At 41.3% G+C, this 21928-nt stretch overlaps 1 protein-coding gene across 3 annotated transcripts in view; it reads left to right on the top strand.

Moving 5' to 3' along the window:
• LOC103106059 (microtubule-actin cross-linking factor 1, isoforms 6/7-like) overlaps positions 1 to 21928 on the top strand; it is a 105658-nt gene that overhangs the window by 81682 nt on the left and 2048 nt on the right. For all 3 annotated transcript variants that reach the window (XM_007488707.3, XM_007488706.3, XM_007488709.3), the window contains 3 exons: positions 5770 to 5924; positions 6428 to 6502; positions 6817 to 6934. In XM_007488707.3, the coding sequence (XP_007488769.2) occupies positions 5770 to 5924; positions 6428 to 6502; positions 6817 to 6934 (348 nt within the window). The remainder of the gene's footprint in view (positions 1 to 5769; positions 5925 to 6427; positions 6503 to 6816; positions 6935 to 21928) is intronic.

Genomic DNA, 21928 nt, shown 5'->3' with positions numbered 1-21928 from the left:
TCCAGGGCAAGTCCTCCTTCTCCATCTAGACTCTCCAAGATGCCCTGAAAGATCCTAATTTCCTCTGATGGGCAGGTAGAAGTCTCCACCTTTCTTTCTTTCTTTCTTTCTTTCTTTCTTTCTTTCTTTCTTTCTTTCTTTCTTTCTTTCTTTCTTTCTTTCTTTCTTTCTTTCTTTCTTTCTTTCTTTCTTTCTTTCTTTCTTTCTTTCTTTCTTTCTTTCTTTCTTTCTTTCTTTCTTTCTTTCTTTCTTTCTTTCTTTCTTTCTTTCTTTCTTTTTTGTAACCTCACTGGTCTTTTTTGGCTCTAACATTCTAAGATGCTGGGATTCTAGGCTTCCAAGATTCCTCCTATCTCTTCTCAAGGAAGCCTGACACCTTACATTAATTACATTGCACCATAGCCACAGAAAAAAGAGAGCATCCCCATCAGTTAAAGATGTCACCTTGCAGTTTCAAGGAATGACAAAAATGTTCCATTCTAAGGGTATGTATGAGCTCTTATTATCTCCAGTTCTCATGGAAGGTCATCAACTGCTCTATCAGGTTGCAGCTCGCTTTCCCATGATCTTGTCAGATCCTGGCTTAGGAAAACTGACTCTTACACCCAATATTCAGAAAGGGTTTGGCTATCTGCAAGGCTATTGGCTAGAGTCTGCTTTCATCAGTAGGGCCCAGGACCAAAGCAGGGCTGAATAGAAGCCTTCCCAAGGCTACAGACCACAGGGATATTTTGATTCCCCATTTCTTGACTAAGAGGAAAAGGAGTTTTTCTTCACTTAAGTATATCCTTTCCCATCTGCCCCCTGGGATTAGGCCACTTACTCTATATTGATACCCATCCTTGCTCTTTATCATTCCTTATCCCTGGGGTTCACATCTCATCCCAGCCACTTGCTAAGACTGCTGCTCCCTGGATTGACATCCCTAGCCCTCTAGCATAATAAATTCTAGGTCTCTCCACTATAAGTTTAAAAAAGGAACAGATCTCAGAGGCCAACTAGTTCAATCCTTCATTTTACAGATAAGGAAATTGAGGCCCAGAGAGGTTAATGGCCAGATGGAGGAGAGGGGCAAGAAGGAAAGGGAATAAGCATCTATATAGCACCTGCTATAGGCCAGGCATTATGCTAAGTGCTTTAAAAATGTTACTTCATTTGAATGTCACAAAAACTATGCAAGACAGGAACTGCTATAATTCCCATCTCATACTTGAGGAAACCAGGACACACAGAGGTTAGAAAATTTGCCCAGGGTCACACAGCTAGCAAACATCTAAGGCAGCATTTGAACTTAGGTTTTCTTACCCCAATCTGTTCTAGGATCCCTTTTGGATCTGTTCTCACAAGAAACCATGAAGTCTTGGTAGTCACCAGGGTCACACTCTCTTCTAAACCTCCTAAAAGTTCACAAATAATCATTGGCCTTCCCCAATGGCACCTGCTTCCTTATTAGGAGATAACTTGACTTCTCAAATCACTGAGAGAGCTAAGATGATAGGCAGATTCTGAGTCCAGAGATTTCAACCAGTATCCTACCCACTTTCCTCACTTTTCCTGAATGAATCATTTCTCAACTTACTTCTTCCTCCAAGACTTTTCCAGAATCAGGCTGTTACGATTGTACCATAAACCTACAAACCTACAAAAATAATTCTGAAAACTCCTACCCACTCTGAGAAAAGGGTGGGTCTTTTCTTTTGACTGCCATACAAGCTCCTCCAGTCCACATGCCCCCAAGCTACCTCCTCCCTCTGACTCAATCTTTCCTGGCCTTTGTGTTCTCCATTCCTCAAGATGCCCGGTTTTCTCTGGTGGGTGTCCCCATGTCAGTTGCCTGGTGGTGTCACAACCCATTACCAAATCGTAGAACCACAGCAGTCACAGAGTAAGGAGGGACCTCTGAGATCATGCAAACCACTCCCTACCTAAACAGGAATCCTACCTACCACATTCACGATGAGGGGTTACCTGGCCTCTACTTAAAGACCTCCAATGGATGACTAACCCCTAAATCCCAAGATAGCTCATTCCATTTTGGGAAAACTTTCACTGGGGGGAATTTTTTTCCTTGAAGACAAGACTAAATTTGCCTCTTTTCAAGCTCTACCATTGATATTAGTTTTTTGCCCACTAAGAAGAATAAATCTAATCTCTTTCCAGGGAGTAGCCCCTCAAATAGCAAAGACAATCATTATGTCTCTGCTAAGTCTTCTCTTCTCCAAAGCCAGCATCCCATGTTCCTTCATTATCCATTGATAAGTTTTCCAACTTATCAATACCCTTTCTGAAACACGGTCACCAGAGTTGAGCACAAAAGTTTAAAGATGGTCTGACTACTCCAATGTTCAATATAATAATTAGCTATTAGATAGTGCCTTAAGGTTAGCAAAATGTTTATCTTATTTGATCCTCACAACAACTATGTGAGGTAGGTACTATTATCATCTTTTTATGGATGAAGGAAACTGAGGTTGAAAGAGGTGCCTTGCCTAGGTCATATATTGAGTAAGTATTTGAGGCAGGATTAGAATTCAGGTCAACAGACTTCAAGACTAGCTCTCTATCCACTATACCATTCTGCCTCCATTGCCTCTCAATGAGATTTAGGATTACATTGATTTTTTTGTTTCTGTCACTCTATTCACTCTTATGAAGTTTTCATTCCACTAAAACCATTAGAGTTTTTTGGTTTGTTTGTTTGTTTTACAAATATCTTTAGGTTTTGTTTTTCTTTAAATTAAGAAATGTTATCTAAATGCATCTCTTCCATCTTGAACTTGAGGAATTACTGGTTGTTTTTTTTTAATTTATCCCTAGTAAACTTATCTTATTAGATTTGATTGATGCATCCTGTCACAACCTCTTTGAATCTGTCCTCTTGTCTACCTCTGTCATCCCATGTGTTAGTTATCCCTCCAAGTTTCATATAATCTACAGATTTGACAAGCATCTTCTCTTTCTGTTGACATTTTCAACTTCTAGGATAGTTCACTGGGGAAGAAAAGTTGAATAGAATAGGGCTGGAGATGACAGATTGCTGGGGCATTTCACACCCCTTTTTCCCCTTTTTTATCGATGGTTTTTCTTTGGGTCTGATCATTCCAACCAGTTCTCAATTCTCCCTAAACTGACTTCACCTGCCTCATATCTCTCCATCTTGTCCATAAAGCTGTGATGGGATACTTTTCCAGATAATAATAATAGCTAGCCTTTATATCATGCTTTAAAGTTTAGAGAATGCTTTACAAAATTACCTCATTTTATCTTCATAACTTAGGAGGTAAGTGGTAGCATTATCTTTATTGTACACATGAAGAAACTGATGCAAAAGTTAAGTGACTTGCCCCAGGTCGCACAACTAGTAATTGTTTGAGGCCGAATTTAAACTCATCTCTTCCTGACTCCAGGTCCAGTGATCTTTTCTACCACGTGGCTAAATACCTGTCTTGACCCACCAGCCAACAAAAGAATGAGTTCAGCCTGGCATCATATGTTCCTGATGAAGCCAGGCTGAGTCACAGTGATGGATACTTCAAGAGTGGTTTTAAATATTTCCCATGCCATAACATTCTAGAATATTCCCAGAAATTACAACTGAGCTTATTAGGTCTATAGTTTGCACACTCTACTGACTTCCTTTTTTTGAAAAATTGGGACTGGCATTTCCCCATCACCAGTCCTTCAGTACCTCTCCCATTTACCTCATTTGTCAAAGATGATTGAAGGGGGCTTAGCAGTCACACCCACTGGTTCTTTCAGCACCTTGGGTGTGGTTCCTCTGGACCTGCTAACTTAAACTCATTGAGGGTAGTTAGGGACCTCCTACTGTCTCCTCAGTTATCACAGGTTTCAGTTTCCTGCTAATAATTTTTGTTCTACCTTTCTTAGTACAAAAATCATGGGATTATGTGGATTATAAGCTTAATCATAGGTTATGCAATTAATCCTATGAGCATATAATGATCTTTTTTTTATCTTTACCTTCTGTCGGTATCAGTTTTTTTGTTTCTTTAATTAATTAATTTAGAATATTTTTCCATGGTTACATGATTCATGCTCTTTCCCTTCCCTCCTCCCACCCCTCCTCCCAAAGCCAATGAGCAAATACACTGGGTTTTACGTGTCATTGATCAAGACCTATTTCCATATTATTGATATTTGCACTAGGGTGATCATTTAGAGTCTGCATCCCCAATCATATCCCCATTGACCCATGTGATCAAACAGTTGTTTTTCTTCTGTGTTTCTGCTCCCACAGTTCTTCCTCTGAATGTGGATAGTGTTCTTTCTCATAGATCCCTCCAAGTTGTTCAGGATCACTGCATTGCCACTAACGGAGAAGTCCATTACATTCGATTGTACCACAGTGTATCAGTCTCTGTGTACAATGTTCTCTTGGTTCTGTTCCTTTCACTCTGCATCAGTTCCTGGAGGTCATTCCAGTTCACATGGAATTCCTCCAATTCATTATTCCTTTGAGCACAATAGTATTCCATCACCATAGTATCAGTTCTAAGACAGAAAAGCAGCAATGACTAGGCAATTGGGGTTGTGACTTGCCCAGGTTTACATAGCTAGGAAATGTCTTGAGGTTAGATTTGAACCCACACATTTTCCCTGTTTCAGGCCTGGAGCTCTGTCCACTGGAGCATATAATGTTCTTATGATTTTTGAACTAGGAAAGGCAGGACAAAATCATTCTTTTTTTTTTTAATCCTTACCTTTTGTCTTAGAATGAATACTGTGTATTGGTTCCAAAGCAGAAGCACAATAAGGGCCAGGCAATTGGGGTTAAGTGACTTGCCCAGGGTCACACAGCTGGGAAGTGTCTGAGGCCAGATTTGAACCTGGGACTTCCAGTCTCTAGGTCTGACTCTCAATCCACTGAACCATCCAGCTGCCCCAACAAAATCATCCTTATTTTTTTAAAAAGAAGATACCTAATTTCGCTTTTGCTTTTTCCTTGTCATCTGTTACCATTCTCCCACTTCTCTACCAAAGCCCCCTATAAACAGCAGTCTTAACCCTTATTTAATTTTCCTCTTGTCTCCAACGTTAATTCAGACTAGACCTGTGATTACAAGGAATTGTAGATGGGAAAACTCTCTTCTTGCAGGTCAGCCTCTGAAGGGGGCATCAAGAGCTGAAGTGATTTGTCCCAGGTCATACAGCCAGTAATATGTCAGAGGTGGGACTTGATCCTGGATCTTCCTGGCTCCAAGACCAGCTGTCGTCCCACAACATAGCTTAGTGCTAGTGTTCAGTACAAGCCTTAACTCATAATGAGCTCTAGGGCATCTGACACTGTTCTGTCAGGATTATGCCACTTTTTTGTAATTCATCTTTTATTACCTGACTTTGTTTCTACATGCCTTTAAAACCATAAGTTGCTTGGTCACTCCCCTGTGTAAACACATCTGTCTCTTCAGGCAGCTCCCCCATTTCTTCTGAATCAGAATCATTCTTTCTTTAGAATTTCCTTCTTGAAGTTTTCCCAGCTTTCTTGTAGTGACCCAACTCCTGTAAAAGTTGATGTCTTGGGGAACTATTTCTCCTGTCTCTGTACTCTGAGATCTGCTTCCTAAAATTAAGGATGCCCACCAGATGATGCCAGTTTTCTTCTCAGATGGATGGATCACATTATTCCCCTAACACCAGCTTGGGAGTTTGGGGGTATCAAACTCAGAGTTTTGGTGCAGTAGTCCTGGCTCCATCCTGGGACAATGTGCCACTCACCTCTCCCTTTCCTATCCCTCGTGCCCACCCCAGGCTTCCCCACCAGTCTGCTGGAGCTGAGTGCTGTGGCCAGTATCTTTGATACCAATGGAGATGGAGTCATTGATTATGGAGAATTTGTCAGTGCTCTGCACCCTAGCAGGGACCCTCGTGGCCGGGGTCCTGATGCAGAACACATCCAGGATGAGGTACTAAAGAATGTGGCGGGGGGGGGGGGGGGTAATGAATGGCAAGGGAACTGAGGGAACATGGGGTTTGAAGGACTGATAGATAAGTGTTCTGGGTGGTTTAGGGTTCTAGGATTCAAAACTAGGGCATGGGCATGGAGGAGACAGAGCTGCAGGATGGGAGGGAATAAGAAGAGAGAGGAAGATATAGGGAATTGACTGGCAGAGTGATTTAGTGGAAAGAGCATTGACTGACGTCAGAAGACCCGAGTTCCAATTCTACATTTAACACTTACTACTTGTATGATCTTTGGGAAGTCAATTTACTCAGGCTCCTCATCTGTAAATCATGGTGTTAGTTAGACTAGATGACCTCAAAGGTGTCTTCTAACTTTAGATCTATGAGCCTCTGAAAGGAAAGAACTCTAGGAAGGGATCAGAGGAAGGGGTTAGGCTGAAGGCTGCTTTTTGGAAGAATAAGGGTCGAGGGTCCAGCAACCGGGTCATTCCTCTCTCTGGTCCAGGTAAGGCGGCAAGTGTCTCAGTGTCAATGTGCCCGGCGCTTCCAGGTGGAACAGATCAGTGCCAACCGCTACCGAGTGAGTGTTCCTATTCTTCCTATACAAACATCCCCACCCCAACATACAGAATCATTATTGCCTCTCTTCTCCATACACACACACACACACACACATATCTAGCCTTCCCTGATCTCATCACCCCTCATTCTTTCTTTCCCTGTGTCAGGCTCTCCTGTCCTACCCAGGTACTTTCTATGCCTCTGTCTGCTTCTGATCCTTTGCCTTCCTCTCATTAACCTTCTCGGTGACCTTCCCTTCCATCCCCCAATGCTAGGCTATCCTGCCTTGTCCCAGGATGGCATCATCTCTAACTAACTTCTTCCTCCTTCCAGTTTGGGGAATCCCAGCAGCTTCGACTGGTGCGGATCCTACGAAGCTGCCTCATGGTCCGTGTTGGAGGTGGCTGGATTGCACTAGATGAATTCCTGGTCAAGAATGATCCTTGCAGAGGTAGAGGCATCACGGAACTGGGGTGGGTAGGGAGGAAAAATCAGGACACTTCATTAAATATATAGTGAGTTTACCATATAGATAGCAAAGCCCTATGTGCTTTGCTCAGTAAGAGGGGTGTTAAGTCCTCAGCCCATGAAAGCTTGAAGTATGGAAGAAAGAGAGAGGAAGAAGATCTGAGCCTGTACTCATCAGTGCAGGAGAGGCAGAAAAACAGTCCTAAGCACTGTCCTTAGAGAACTTTATAGGCTAGGAGAGAATAAGGAAGAATTCACCTAGATCCTCTCCTCAAGGAGCCCTCAGTCTGTGGGAGATGAAAAAGGAGCAAACCCAAGTTCTGACTCTAGGAGCTCCAGATGTTGGAGGCAGATAAGACCTTTGCAAAACCACAGTCTTATAGGTGTGGGCTAGAGCAGGCAGGGAAGGAAGAGATGAGACTAAGGCTGTCCTAGGATGTGGATCAGCAGAGAAGAAAAAAAGGCAGCCTAGGTGATGGCATTGTGTGAATAATGCAGAAAGGCAGGAATGAGCCTGATGCATTCTGGACAGGATGTGATGGACTAGGGAGAAGATGGCGCAAATTTGGAGCAGAAATTGCATGCAAAGAAGAAGTATTCCATAACGTTGGAAAGATACATATGAGATAGGTGTGTAGCGCTTCAAACGTTGGCCTGAGTGATTTGGAATTTATGTTGAAGAAAAAGAGTAGGGAGCCACTGAAGGTTTTTGAGCAGGAAAGTAATATAATTGCTGTTGATTTAGAACAAGGGTTCTTAAGCTTTTTTTGCATCCTGGTACTCTGACGAAATGTTTAGATCCCTTCTCGGATTCATGTTGCTAAATACACCAAACAAAATACATAGGAACACAAAAGAAACTAATGATATTGGAATAAACTTATAAAAAAACATTTTTAAAAATTCATGGGTCCCTTGAAAGCAGATTTCTTGGGGGTCCATGGGAAGTATATGATTTGTAAAAAATTCTTTACCCTCCATCTTAGAATCAATACTATGTATTGGCTCCAAGGCAGGAGACTGGTAAGTGCTAGGCAAGGGGGACAGGGATCAAGTGACTTGTCCAGGGTCACACAGCTAGGAAGTATTTGAGGTCAAATTTGAAACCAGAACCTCCCATCTCTAGGTCTGGCTCTCAATCAACTGAGCCACCTAGCTGCCTCCAGAAATATATGATTAAGAATCTCTGGGGCACAATGGAATTGCTTGTCAGCTCCAGGAAAGGGGAGGGAAGAGGGAAGGGAAGGAAAATGAATCAGAGAAACATGGAAAAATATTTAAAAATAAAAACAATAGAGGGGAAAAAAACAATCTCTGGGGCAGCTAAGTGGTATAGTGGATAGAACACCAGGCCTGGAGTTGGGCCTCAGATACCTCCAAGCTGGGTAACCCTGGGCAAGTCACTTGACCCTATCTGCCTAGCCCTTGCCCTTCTGTCCAAGAGTTGTTACTAAGACAGACAGTAAGTGTTAAAAAAATAGAATCTGCTTTGGAAAGATTAATTTGGCAACATGTATCAGTCTGGAGAGAAAAAGAAGAAGGGAGGAAGTAGTTGAGATAAAAAAAATAAAAGCTATTGCTAGCATCACTCTATATTTACTAAGGAACATGTTCCATGTTGCTAAGATCATTGCTGTTATCATTATGTACTGAAGAGGAAGGAAGACCAATATCGGCTCTGATACTTAGCATATGTGTGATTTCGTGGGGCAAATTCATCTCTGTGAGCATTGGCTTCCTTATTTATAAAATGGGGATGGTGATATTTGTACTAGTTATCTCACAGGGCAGATGTCAGGAAAGCCTTCTGTAAACTCCCAAGTATACTAGAAATCCAAGGCATTAATGGTCAAGGAAGGAGCAGGTTGGAAGCATCCACTAAGTCCAAGCAAGAGTCTCTCACCAGAAGATGCATCCTTGGGATAGAATGGGAAGGATTGGATCACAGGTTTATAGCCAGAAGGGTCTTTAGAGGTCTTCTAGCCCAACTCCTTCACTTTAGTGATGAGCAAATTGAGATCTAATGGGGATGAAATAACTTATCTAATGTCACACAGCTGATAAGCATGTAAGGCTGTAGCTAGGGATGCAATGAATATAATGTGAGACTTTGGGAGTCAAGAACAATGTTCAAATCCTGCTTTGGATACCTGTAGCTGTGTGGCACTTAACAAATCATTTAACTTTTCTTTGCAGCCTCAGTTTTTTTTTAATAGTATTTTATTTGATCATTTCCATGCATTATTCATTAAAGACAAAGATCATTTTCTTTTCCTCCCTCTCACACCCCCCCCCCCCCCCTGTAGCCGATGCGTGATTCCACTGGGTATCACATGTGTTCTTGATTCGAGCCCATTGCCATGTTGTTAGTATTTGCATTAGAGTGTTCGTTTAGAGTCTCTCCTCTGTCATGTCCCCTCAGCCTTTGTAGCCAGGCAGTTGCTTTTCCTCGGTGTTTCTACTCCCTCAGTTTGTCCTCTGCTTATGGATAGTGTTTTTTCTCCTAGATCTCTGCAGATTGTTCAGGGACATTACACCGCCACTAATGGAGAAATCCATTATGTTCGATTATACCACAGTGTGTTTGTCTCTGTGTACAATGTTCTCCTGGTTCTGCTCCTCTCGCTCTGCATCACTTCCTGGAGGTTGTTCCAGTCTCCTTGGAATTCCTCCACTTTATTATTCCTTTTTGCAAATAATATTCCATCACCAACATATACCACAATTTGTTCAGCCATTCCCCAATTGATGGGCATCCCCTCGTTTGCAGCCTCAGTTTTTTTAATCTATAAAATGGGGCTAATAAGAACACCTACCAGGTGGAGTTGTTTGCAAACCTTACAGTTCTATGCAATTGTTAATCATTTTTATTGTTATTGGCAGAGCTGGGATTTGAATTCAGGTCCCCTGACTGCAAATCCAGTGCTCCAATAGAAAAGGAATACAGAAGGTGAGATGTGCTGAGAAAGAATCAGATCAGGAGCATTAATCAATTATTTGAATGAGAATCCAGGAAATGTAGAATTCAGGAGGGCTGGCATAGGTTCTAGTAGATTATAAGCAGCAGAGATAAGATGTTATCTATATTTCAGAGTCCCCCGAGGCTCTGGGCTCACAAAGACTGAATTCAATCCCAGGGAATGACCCTACAGGATTAGTTTCTCTATTTGTTTGATTGGCTCCATTTGAAATGTTACTTCAGGAATCCTCCAAGCTGTTCTCTTCACTGTCTCCTTGGTTTAGGAAATTTGTCTGGGGAATTGACTTCTTGTTAGTCATTTTTCTTGTCAGATGAATTGAGCAGCTCCCTCTTCTCTCTGTTGTCAGTTATATATATATATATACTGCCCCATCTAGTCCCATCCCTTCTTCAAGCCTCCTTTTCCCCTCCTTGTAGTTAGGGAGAAGAATCCCACCATTTTTGCTGTTGTCTTTGGCGACCCTCATTCTGAGCTCTAGCATCTTTGATCTCTGTTTTTAAAAGACTGAATCATATTCTAGATTCATCCCACTGGCCTTGCTTCCATCTTTGGTACAATTCTTTTCTTTTCTTTTTAACTCTTACTTTCTAGCTTGGAATCAATACTAAGTATCCGTTCCAAAGCAGAAGAGCAATAAGGGCTGGCAATTGGGGAGGACATATCTGAGGCCAGATACCCAGGACTTCCCATCTCTTGGCCCAGCTCTCTATCCACTGAGCTACCTAGCTCTGGTACATTTCTTTCCAAAGTTGATCTTCATTGATGAGTTCTTTGTGCAGCCATATTGATCTCTTCAGACAAATCCCTTTTTTATTTTTTCTCTCTCCATTGAATGCATTTTCCTTTCTGTATTAAGAATTTTATTCTTGAGCATCTCCATTTTAGCCCCTGGAATACTACCTGTCCTTCCTCTAAACTTTCTTCCTTCAAGATGCACCCTGACTTCTGCATGAAGCCTTTCCTGATCCTTTCAACTGCTAATGCCCTCTCTCCCTAATTTGTATTCATTCTCCTTTTATTTATTTTCTATATACTTTGATATTTGTAAAGCACTTAACATAGTGCCCAGCCCTTATTAAATGCTTATTCCACTATTTGCTTTTATCACTACAATGTAAGCTCTATAAGAATAGGGATTGTTTCATTCTTTGTATTTGTATCCCAAGTGTCTAGTAGCATCCACACATAGTAGACACTTAAGAAATGCTTGTTGATTGATGTATAAGCCTTTTGACATATATTTCCTTTCCCCAAATCTAGGGAGCATGTCAGACTTTGCCAGAATTCCTTCCCTCTATCATGAACTATAAGAGGAAATGGTAATTTCCCCCCCAGGGTTCTCATCTTTTCAATCCCTGGTAATTAGTTCTTCCCTACTAGAATTTCCTCCCCCTCTTGAAGGATGAAGTTATCACTGGGGCAAGTCAAAGATGATTAAGTTGCATTGCTTTTGTCAGAGAGTGAGCCACAGAGAGAGAGAGATGGAGGGAGAACACTCAAGCAGATGGCAGATATCTAGGTAATTACTACTGCTATTATACCTATCACTGTTATATACTTCAGTCTTTATGATCAGTAAGCCTGGAGGTGAGGTCACCTATCAAGGTAATCTTTATCATTTTCAGTGATACAAATCCCTTTTGTTTCTCCCTCTTTTAATTTTCATTCAAAATCCTCTCTGCCTTCTCTCACATGAATACACCCTCTTACTTTATAGTACTGTCTCCATCTCCCTTTCCCCTATCCTGTTTATTTTAAATAACATAGACCCATAGAGAGCCACAGGCTCATCCTAGGTTTGGTCCCACCAGTTCTCAGGGGTCTGAGGTCAAGTTTACCTTCTTGCATTAGCATCTCTATTTCTTCTTGTTTCTCATCTACACTGTGGACATTTGGGAATACACTGGATTTTACTACAGGCCCCCTTTTTGAATTTTGTTTCCCATGCATCCCTGGGCCAGATTTGTGATTTTTTTTTAATGCTTCTTGTATTTTCTCTTTCTTATTCTGGTGGTCTATAGAATATTTCAATAGCAATAGGTCTCTACTGCTGCTTTCATTGATCTTTCCCCAAATTACCTTCCCCATACCTAACCACCTAAGGTTCCTGGATTTACTCACATAAGTATATTGTCTTAATATACACATTAGCTGAGTGGGTAGAGTCCTATACCCAGAGTTAGGAAAATCTGAGTTCGAATCTGACCTCAGACACTTACTAGATATAGACCACCAGGGATGGAGTATGTCAAACAAGGGTCAGGCAATTGTTCAGGTGTGTCTGATTCTTCATGGCCTCATTTGAGGTTTTCTTGGCAAAGATACTAGAGTGATTTGCCATTTCCTCCTCCAGCTCATTTTACAGATGAGGAAACTGAAACAAAAAATAGCTCAATGACTTGCCTAGAGTCCCATAGCTAGTTCGTATCTGAGGCTAGATGAGCCTCCCTGACTTTAGGTCTAACTTGTGCGACCTAGCTGCCTCCTTTAAGGATAGTTCAGACAGGAAGCGATTTGGGTCTGTATTCCTGAAGAGATGAGAGAGATAATGTGAAGGTTTGGTTCATATTTGCCCTCATTCCATTAAGATTCTAGTCTCCTTCTTGGCTTTGAGTGACCTAAAAGGATTACTCATTCAGTAAATTTTTTAAATGAACAAAAAATGAGGTTAGGAGTCCAGAGTGGCTCTAGGCAATCTGAAGTCCCAGGTCTCTGGGATTCTTAACTACAGTGAAAATGAAATGAATAACTTTAAAACTCCCAAGTGCGGAGATCACAACACTGAGCAACGGCTGCTCAGTCTTCTGGGCAGCTTTTTCCCAGGTATGCCTGAGTGCCAGCATACCACTTGCACAGTCACGTTGGCAAAGAAGGACATCACCTCACTGCCTCCTGGCTCCTTAGGGCTCTTTGGTCCAGGGCCTCAGCAGACTGATCACTAGAGAGTCAAAGCCCAGGTGCTGTCTCTGGCATCCTCCTTTCTAAGGACCCGGCTGGTCCGGGGGGGGGGGGGGGGGGGGGGATTGTGGGGAGGTCTCCAATACTGCCATCAGTGACCATCCCCTTGAGCTCATAATATAGGGCAAACCCTGCCGGCCCAGCTTGGATATCCTGGCTCTTCTGGTGTCTTCTCCTCAATCCTCTTGTCAAATGCCACCTCTCCCTACCCCCAATTCCCTTTTGTGTCATAGTATAGCCACTACAAGCAAGTTATAGCTAGAGATGGCAAAACACAGAGAGAGTCCTGATAAAGCCCAGTGAGGTGGCTGAAATTCTTTGAAGATTTCATGAAGGCCTCTTACAAAAGTGGAAGAACTAAAAGGCAAGAATGAAGCATGAAAGAAAATAGATTTAGACCCCAGCCTTGCACTTGGGACCTAAGCTAGAATAATACCTTGCTTTTTGAATCATGCAATTGAAGCCAAATAAAGTCAGTGTTATACTTCTGAGCTGGCGCAGCTTCTGCAGGTTTGAAAGCTTCCTGGCTGTTGAAATGGGGGGAGGAAGCAGATACTATTCTATTGCTAGATTTAATCTGCAGATCAATGAAGCACATTTGTAACTTTAAAGAAAAAAAGACCTTAGATGACTGGTTTTATGTTAAATGTCCTGAATAGTTCAGCTTATGTTTCCCAGTTTTCTCAGATATCTAGAGATGGTAGGAGAATGGAAAGAGAAATAAGACCCTGGCCAAGTAAAGATTACATTAATGCAGTTTATAGGTCTTTGGGATCTTTTGTACTCTTAAAATTATTGAGGACATCAAAGAGCTTTAGTTTATGTGGGCTATTTCTATTGATATTTACCCTATTGAAATTTAAAACATTCTAATATTATGATAAAAATAGTTTTGAGCTCACAAACTTCACACAAAAAGATCTTGGTGATTCCTTGGGGCCCCTAGACTGCACTTTGAGAGTCGTTATATTAAAACAACAGATTATATAAAGGCATGATCAAATAGCATTAGTATAGCAAGAATTCTGAAAGGGAGGCAGCTGGGTGGCTCAGTGGATTGAGAGCCAGGCCCAGAAACAGGAGGTCCTGGGTTCAAATGTGACCTTCCTAGCTGTGTGACCCTGGACAAGTCACTTAACCCCATTGCCTAACCCTTATCACTCTTCTGCCTTAGAACCAATACACAGTATTGATTCTAAGACAGAAGGTAAAGGTTAAAATAAGTTTTTGAAGAATTCCATGAACTATAGATGAAGCATTTGAGTGGTAATCAATGGAGTGAGAAAGTAGTCTGGTTTTGGTGAGATTATACTTGCTACAGAGTACCTGGCCAGAAGAAGGAAGTAGATGTTTGGTTTGGGCACCAAATCGTGACCCTGGCAATAATAACAAACAACTCACATTTGTATTGTGCTTTAAAATTATCAACATGATTTCCCCACCATGATTCTGTGAAGTAGATTTTTCCAAGGATTGTTTGGATAATATGAATTATGCATGTGGGTTTTAAAATTAATATATAATAACTTAAGTATTATATTTTATAAAGTTTATTAATAACAACTAGAGTAAAAGCTACCTAAACCACCCAGCCAGCTCTCAAAAGAAGAGAGGAAGAGGGAGGAGCTACAGAACTTATAAAACAATAACATGACCAGGCAAACATGGAGGTGCAGGAGAGATTAAAGGGAATTTTGGGAAATACTAAGGGACTTCTGGGGGATGAAGTCCAAAGGTTCAAAATCTCCATTTATACATGCATGGGGAAAGGGAGGCTCAGAAATATAAAATGGTTTGCCCCAGTTAGACAACTCTTACTACAAGAGGGAGCTGGGATTCAAACTCAGAGCTCACCTGATGCCAAACGCAATATTTTTTCCACACCATTTACTCTGCCTTTCAAAAATCCATGATACAGCAAGTGGAGGTAATTAAGGTGATGGATGTTGGGGTCCTTTAAGGATAATGTCAGGATGACTAAATTTTATAAGGAACTGCTTCGTGGGGAACTAAAATTCATAAGGATGACTGCTGCCCCAGGAGATAGGATGGTGATAATGGATGATAGTGAGACTCAAACTTTCTTTTGCTTCCATTTTCTCTGCCAAAAAGAAAAGTCTTTGGTCTGGAAGGAAGAGCACAAAAATAGCCAACAGAGAGGGATTTGATATGCAGTATAAGTCGGAAGATAATAAGAGAGTAGCCAGATGCCTTGGGGATAGGTTCAGTACACCAGGACCTCATGAAGTACTTTCTTTAATGCTGAAAGAACTGTAAGATGTGATTACTGAGCCACTGGCGGTGATCTTTAAAAGAAGGAAAAAATATTGCAGGATTGAAGGACAATTGGCCTGGCTTCCAAAAAGGGGGATAAAAATGGGAGTTGGTAAACTATAGGCCAATGGCCTTGATCTTAATTCCTGACCAGATTCTAGATTGAATTATATCAGCTTTCTGAGAGCAGAAATTGGTTTTTGGATTCCCAGTACTTAGCACAGAGCCTTCTTGCCCATGGTAAATATACTTTAATAAATGCTTGTTGGATGGGATTAGCCTGGGTCAGTTAGGAAATATCTAAGAGAGAAAGTACTTAGTCAAGGTCATGCTATGAGCTGTCACACATAGCAAGTGTGTTTTGTTCATTTTCTCATCTGTTTTTACAAGGAAAGGCTCACTGGGGAGAGGGGAGGGTTATATATCCGGAAATGACTGTTATATGAAAACAAAGGGAATCAATAAAACTAAAAAAAAAATAAAAAGGATAGGTCATGCCAGACTAATATCATTTCCTTCTTTGACAGAGTTACTAAACTGGTAAATCAGGGGAGGGTCATGGAAATTTTAGCAAAGCATTTTACAAAATCTCTCATCCTAGCCTTGAGGTAAAGACGAAAGATGTGAATGAGGCAAATAAATTAGATTCAAAACTAATTAAATGACTGAGTTCAAAAAGTATTCATTGAGGGTTCCATGTCCACATTGAAAGAATTCTCCAGTGGAATATTCCAGGTACCTGAATTTGGCCCTAGGGCTATTTAACATTTATAGTAGTGGCTGGAGTAGCACCCCTTCTCGGAGTATTTCCCCAAATCCCATTGGCACTTAAATTCCTAGTTTGGGTCTGCTAAAGCAGTGATGGCAAACCTTTTAGAGCCAGAGTGCCAGGGCCTGCCCTACCCCACCTCCCAGACAGAGTGCTGTGCCTCTTCCCTCACATGATGGGCACACACCCCCCTTACCCCACAAGGGGAGGGAGAAAGCACTCCCATTGGACTACTGGGCAGAGGGATGCAGGATTTGAAAAAATGTCATTAGGCAGGGTAGAGAGGGGGAAGGGAGCAGTTCCACTCAAATTCTGCTATCTTTCTAGTAAGGAACTCTAGAGGTAGGGGGGTTGGGAGGGAGGGTATCAGAGTGCTCAGAGAGAACTCTCTGTGTGCCATCTTTGGTACCCATGCCATAGGTTTGCCATCACTGCTCTAGAGGGGCAACTACCTCTAGGTTTTAAGGCACTCTTTAAAAAAGACTATAGCTCACAAGCCCCCACTCATATGCTTATTTTTAATAATCAGCCAGTAGACACAAATAACTCAAAGCAAAAAGCACTTAACAAAATATCATAGTTAGTAGCTACAGACACTAAATACAAATATCCCTCCATAAACTAGGGGCATACTTTCTCATATATATATATATATATACGTATATATATATATATATGTATATATATATATATATATATATATAATCAGTGAAAAGAGTGGACACAGAGTATACTGGTAGTAAAGCATCTATATAAGCAAGATATGTAGCCAAGGCAACTCACATCTCTGGTACTGTAAGGTGCTGATATCCTTTTTCTTCTCATATTATGGTAGAATTGTAGATCTTAAGCTAGAAGGGACCTCAAGAATCCTAACCTAATTTGGTCTAACCCCCTCCTTTTAGAAATGAAGAACCTGAGAGTCAGGGAGGTTAATTGCCCAAACTCACAGAAGTATCAGAGGTAGGATTCAAAATGAGGTCTTCTTACTTCAGTTTCCCTTGTACCATGAAAAAGCAAATCCTGAACTCAGGTCTTCCTAGTTGTAAGTCAAACCTTCTATTTACTACACTATGCTGCCACTCAGTGTGACCTTAAGCTGTATCAAGGAAAGCATTGAGTTCAGAATTAAGGAAGTGATCATCCCACTGTCCTTCTTGGCACCACATTTTAAGAAGAACATTGATAAATGGAATTCAAGATAATAAAAGGAAGAGAAAGTAGGTCATAAAATTGTAAAGCAGGACAGGTGCGCCACTCACAAAAACATTTGCTTTACATTGACACTGAGGTGGAAGTGGGGCCTGAATATTCTATTTGGGGACAATCTCTTCAGAAGCCACCAGATGGCATTCTGAGCTCAAGCTGCTCCAGCTCCCCCCACCCCCACCCCCACCCCAGACCAGCATATGTAAAATTTGCCTGGGTCTCCCTGTTTTCCAGCTTTTCCACTAAGCACCCTAGCCCTGGTTCTAATCTAGTCTAAAGGATAAGAATACATTCTGAATAATAATCTAGAACTTATTTACCTTGTTCCTTCCACAGTTCATTCAGATTCAGATAAGCAAGAAGAATTTTTCACTAATACATAGATTACTAATACAGGATTTAAAAGGGCTAGAAGTCTGGGACAGTGGAGCAAAAACACCCTGGAGGGAAACTAAAATGTCCACTTCCTTAGACTTTACTACTGCAGTGCCTTATCAGTCCTAGTAAGTTGTTAAATCTCCATTTTCCCCATCTGATCATCTGGACAGCATAGTTGAAGGGAAGAAATCTCAAGAACAGTGCTTTCAAAAATCTCATAGGGAGGGGCAGCTGGGTATCTCAGTGGATTGAGAGTCAGGCCTAGATTTGGGAGGTCCTAGGTTCAAATCTGACCTCAGACACTTCCCAGCTGTTCCTACTCTTCTGCCTTGGAACTAATATACAGTATTGATTCTAAGACGGAAGGTAAGGGTTTAAAAAATAAATCTCATAAGGAAAGAAAGAAGTAACCTTTGGGATCTTCTCCCCAGGGGTTACCACTGAGAAGGGAAGGATGGTGATAATGGTGAGGTCAGGCCACCAATGAAAACCACAAGAATGACCACTCTCCAAACTTCCACTCCTAGAGCAAGCCTGAGCCCTGGAGCTCATAATAATAATAACAATGCTTTTACCCAGTGAGAATGTTCAGTGTTCTATGAATTGTGTGGATTGATAGAAATACAAAGAAAGGCAAAAAAAAAGTGGTCTCTGCCCTTAAGGAACTCACATTCTAAAAGTGAACACAAGCAAATAACTAGTAGAAACTAGATACATATACACAAAGAAGCTGAAAGTCATTTTAATAGAAAAAAGTTGGGAGAGAACAGGGGAACCTGGGAAAAAGGCTTCCTAAGTGGGCTTTGAGCTTTCAGAACTATCAAGCAGGCTAGGAATCAGATGTAGGAAGAAAGGGTCTTCTAGGCATTGAGAATAATCAGTGCAAAGAATTATGCTTTAGGAAAATCTATTTACATTTAGGTAGCTGAGTGTGAGATGGTTTGGAGCTGGGAGAGATTTGAGACAGGGAGAGCAACAAGCAAGGTATTGAAATAGTTCAGGCAAAAGATAAGGGTTTGATTAGACATGATAGTGTGAGGAGAGAGAGAGAAGGATATATAGGACAACTTGTCATATATGTGAAAGTAGTTGTTGTGAAGGCAGAAACAAGATTTGGCAACTGAACCATAGAGAGGTGAGGGGAAGATGGGATATATGAGTTAAGCCTCTAGAACACTGAGATTGTGAGCCTGGGGGATTGGGAAGATAGTAGTATCCCCAATGGTGGTGTATAAGTAGAGATTTTGTATCCTTTGGGCTCCCTCTCCCGGAATTCTTTTCTTGTCCCAAGAATCCTTTTCCCTTCGTTCATGTTTGCGTTTGTTACATTTGGATATAAGTTTTGGTAACGCCTCCCATGTCCTCTCTTTTTCATGTGTGAGGCTGGTGAGCTCTCTCTGTTTCTCTAGCCTTTTATTTTCCTTGGCTTCAAGTTTTATTATTAATAAATCTTATAAATATAATACTTGGAGTATTTAATATTAATTTTTAAATTTTACAGCAGAATAGGGAAGAGGAGAAGAGTTTGTGAAGAAAGAGAATTAATTTTGTTTTGGACATTGTTGAGCTTGAGATGCCTATGAGACATCCAGTTCAAGGTGCCCAAAAGGCAGTTGGTGATGAGGGAATGGCACTCAGGAGAGAGATTAGGGTTGTGTATAAATGATCTGATAAATGATCATTGAATCCTTGGTAGATGACCAAGATAGGTGGATCACCAAGAAACATAAGCAGAGAGAGAAAAGAAGAGAGGGACCAGAACAAAGTATTGGACAACATCCACCATTACTGGTCATGACCTGAAGACTGAGGAGTAGTCAGACAATTAGGAAGAAAGCCATCCCTATACTGCGAGAGTACAGTCACAAAAACCTTTAAAGGAGAGATATCCAAGAGAATAAAAACTGAGAAAGGGCCATTATATTAGCAATAATCAAGGCAGTTAGTGGCTTTTTTAGAGGATTAGTGATTTTGGAGAGAGCATTTTCAGTTGTATGAGTTTGGAAGCTAGATTGCAGGTTTAAAAGCAAGTCAATAGGAAGTGGAGGCACCTAGGGAAGACAGCTTCCTCTAAGAGGTTAGCTGAAAATGTGAGAAGAGCTATAGGATGGCAGTCTATGGGAATGGAAGAATCAAGTGAGAAGTTTTTAAGGATGTAGGAGATATGAGCATGTTTACAGAAAGCAAAGAAGAAACCAACAGACAAGGAGAGATTGGGAGAATGAAGATTAGAATAGGGATGACAGAGGAAGCAATATGCTATAGGAAAGGAGAGGGAATGTGACCAAGGCTGCTTTGGCCAGAAGAGGTGGGCCACCTCTTCAAATGAGACAGTTTAGGAGATGTAAAAAGATTTTGTTGCTGCAGTGAGGATAGAATTGAGATTATATAGTATAACTTTGTAGTGGGTGTGGTTAGGAAAGTTCCATAATTTCCTCTTAAAACTATATAATAGCATATGAATAGGACTGAAGAGATCAGTGGTGGGAATAATTTAAGGATGGAGTTTGGCAAGATGTCAACTGCAAGAGATTAAGGAAGCAAGGAATTTAGGTGTAGGTGATAGACTAGAATTGAATTGGCTCATTATAGGGCCAAGACAGAGAAGGGAAAAAAAGCAACACAGAGATGGTAGCCTGGGAAAATGCTGAGGAGTGGAAGGAATAGAGATAATGGTGAGAATGAAGATGAGAGTTAGGGGTCTTTAGGCATAGGGAAAGATGGAAAGACAAAAGGTTATGTTCAGATAAAGGAATTTTGCCATTTATGAACAAAGCAATGGAGCTTTTATTGTTTTTTAGTCATTCAGTTGTGTCTGACTCTTCATGACCCAATGGACCATAGCTATCTAAGGATACTGGAGATGTTTGCCATTTCCTTCTCCAGTAGATCTAGTGGAACCTTTGTCAAGCAATCAGAGGTTAAGTGATTTGCCCAGGATCACATAGCTAGGAAGTTTCTGAAGCCATATTTGAATTCAGGTCTTCAAGATTCCAGAAGTACTCTATTTAGCTGCCTCCTGGACATACAGAGCTTAAGTAACTTGCTCAAGGTCATACAACTAGGAAGTGCTTGAGGCTGGATTTGAACTCAGGTCTTCCTGATTCTAAGCCCAGAGCTCTTTTAAAAAATATATTTATTTATTTAATATAGAATATTTTTCCATGGTTACATGATCCATGTTCTTTCCTCTCCTCCTCCCTCCCTCCTCCCATAACCAATGAGCAACTCCACTGGGTTTTACATGTGTCATTGATCAAGACTTATTTCCATATTACAGATAATTGCACTGGGGTGATCCTTTAGAGTCTATGTCCCCAATCATATTCCCATCGACCTAGGTGATCAAGCAGCTATTTTTCTTCTGTGTTTCTATTTTCATAGTTCTTTCTCTGGATGTGGATAGTATTTAAGCCCAGTACTCTTAACCACTGAGTCACAGCTACCTTGGACTGAGGATTCAGAATCAGAGGGATAGGGAAACATGTGGGGTGGGGATGGGGAGAACACACTAATTATTGCCAAATGAACTGAAGAAATCTGTTGAGGAAGGCAGGTGAATAGGAGATTTGATGCCCTCCCTCAAAGTCCAGCCTCTTGGTTTGTAATGATGTTGTATCCTGTGAGGTGCCAGGTATCCTGCCTCACAGAAAAGTAGGAGGAGGCAGAGATATGTCCAAGGGGAATCTATCTTTGTGGTCAAACCCCTACAGCAAGGAAGTTAGAGGAGATCGGACAATAATTAATTATTAATCTGGGACTAGGGCAGAGTGCTGGAGAAGGCCTTGGGACAAAACCAAGATCCTCTATAAAAACTAAGATAGTGGCCAGGAGACATGATCCTAGGCCAGTCCAAGAACTGAGGCCTGACTATTTGGAAGCTAGGAAGACCCAAAAAGTAAATACTGGCTGTCCATTTTGGGATCATTCCCAGATATGATCCAGAAGTGACCCATGTAATTATCTATCTGTAAGGTGTGTTCAAGAGAAATTTACCAGTAGTCTCACTAAATGGGCTATTTGTCCTATACAATATACAATTTTCAGCCATTTTTTTCCAGTATGGAAATGAAGCAATGGAATGAGAGACTCAGGGATTGAGATTTGTGTAGGCTTAGGAGTTGTGCATGTTCAGAGACAAGTTGAAGCTCTAGTTGGGATTTTCAAAATGGAAGCAGGCCCTGGGTATGAACTGAGAAACTAGGCATAGGAGGTAGATAAGAGTGGGACATTGGTGGTCAGCACAGTAGAATGAGAGGGAGGGGGAGGTATGAAAAGTTCAGAGTAGCCATATCAGAACTAGTTGGGCCAGCTAGGTAAGGTATTCCTGAAAAATGAGGGTCAGGACAAGCCAGAGGCCAAGAGTCAGAAGTCATGCAGACAGACCTGACCACATGAAGGCAAAAAC

The sequence above is a fragment of the Monodelphis domestica genome, chromosome 3 (assembly GCF_027887165.1).
Source record: "Monodelphis domestica isolate mMonDom1 chromosome 3, mMonDom1.pri, whole genome shotgun sequence".
Lineage (NCBI taxonomy): Eukaryota > Metazoa > Chordata > Mammalia > Didelphimorphia > Didelphidae > Monodelphis > Monodelphis domestica.
Note: the sequence above shows the minus strand (reverse complement) of the source record. Positions and strands in the feature narration are given on the sequence as shown.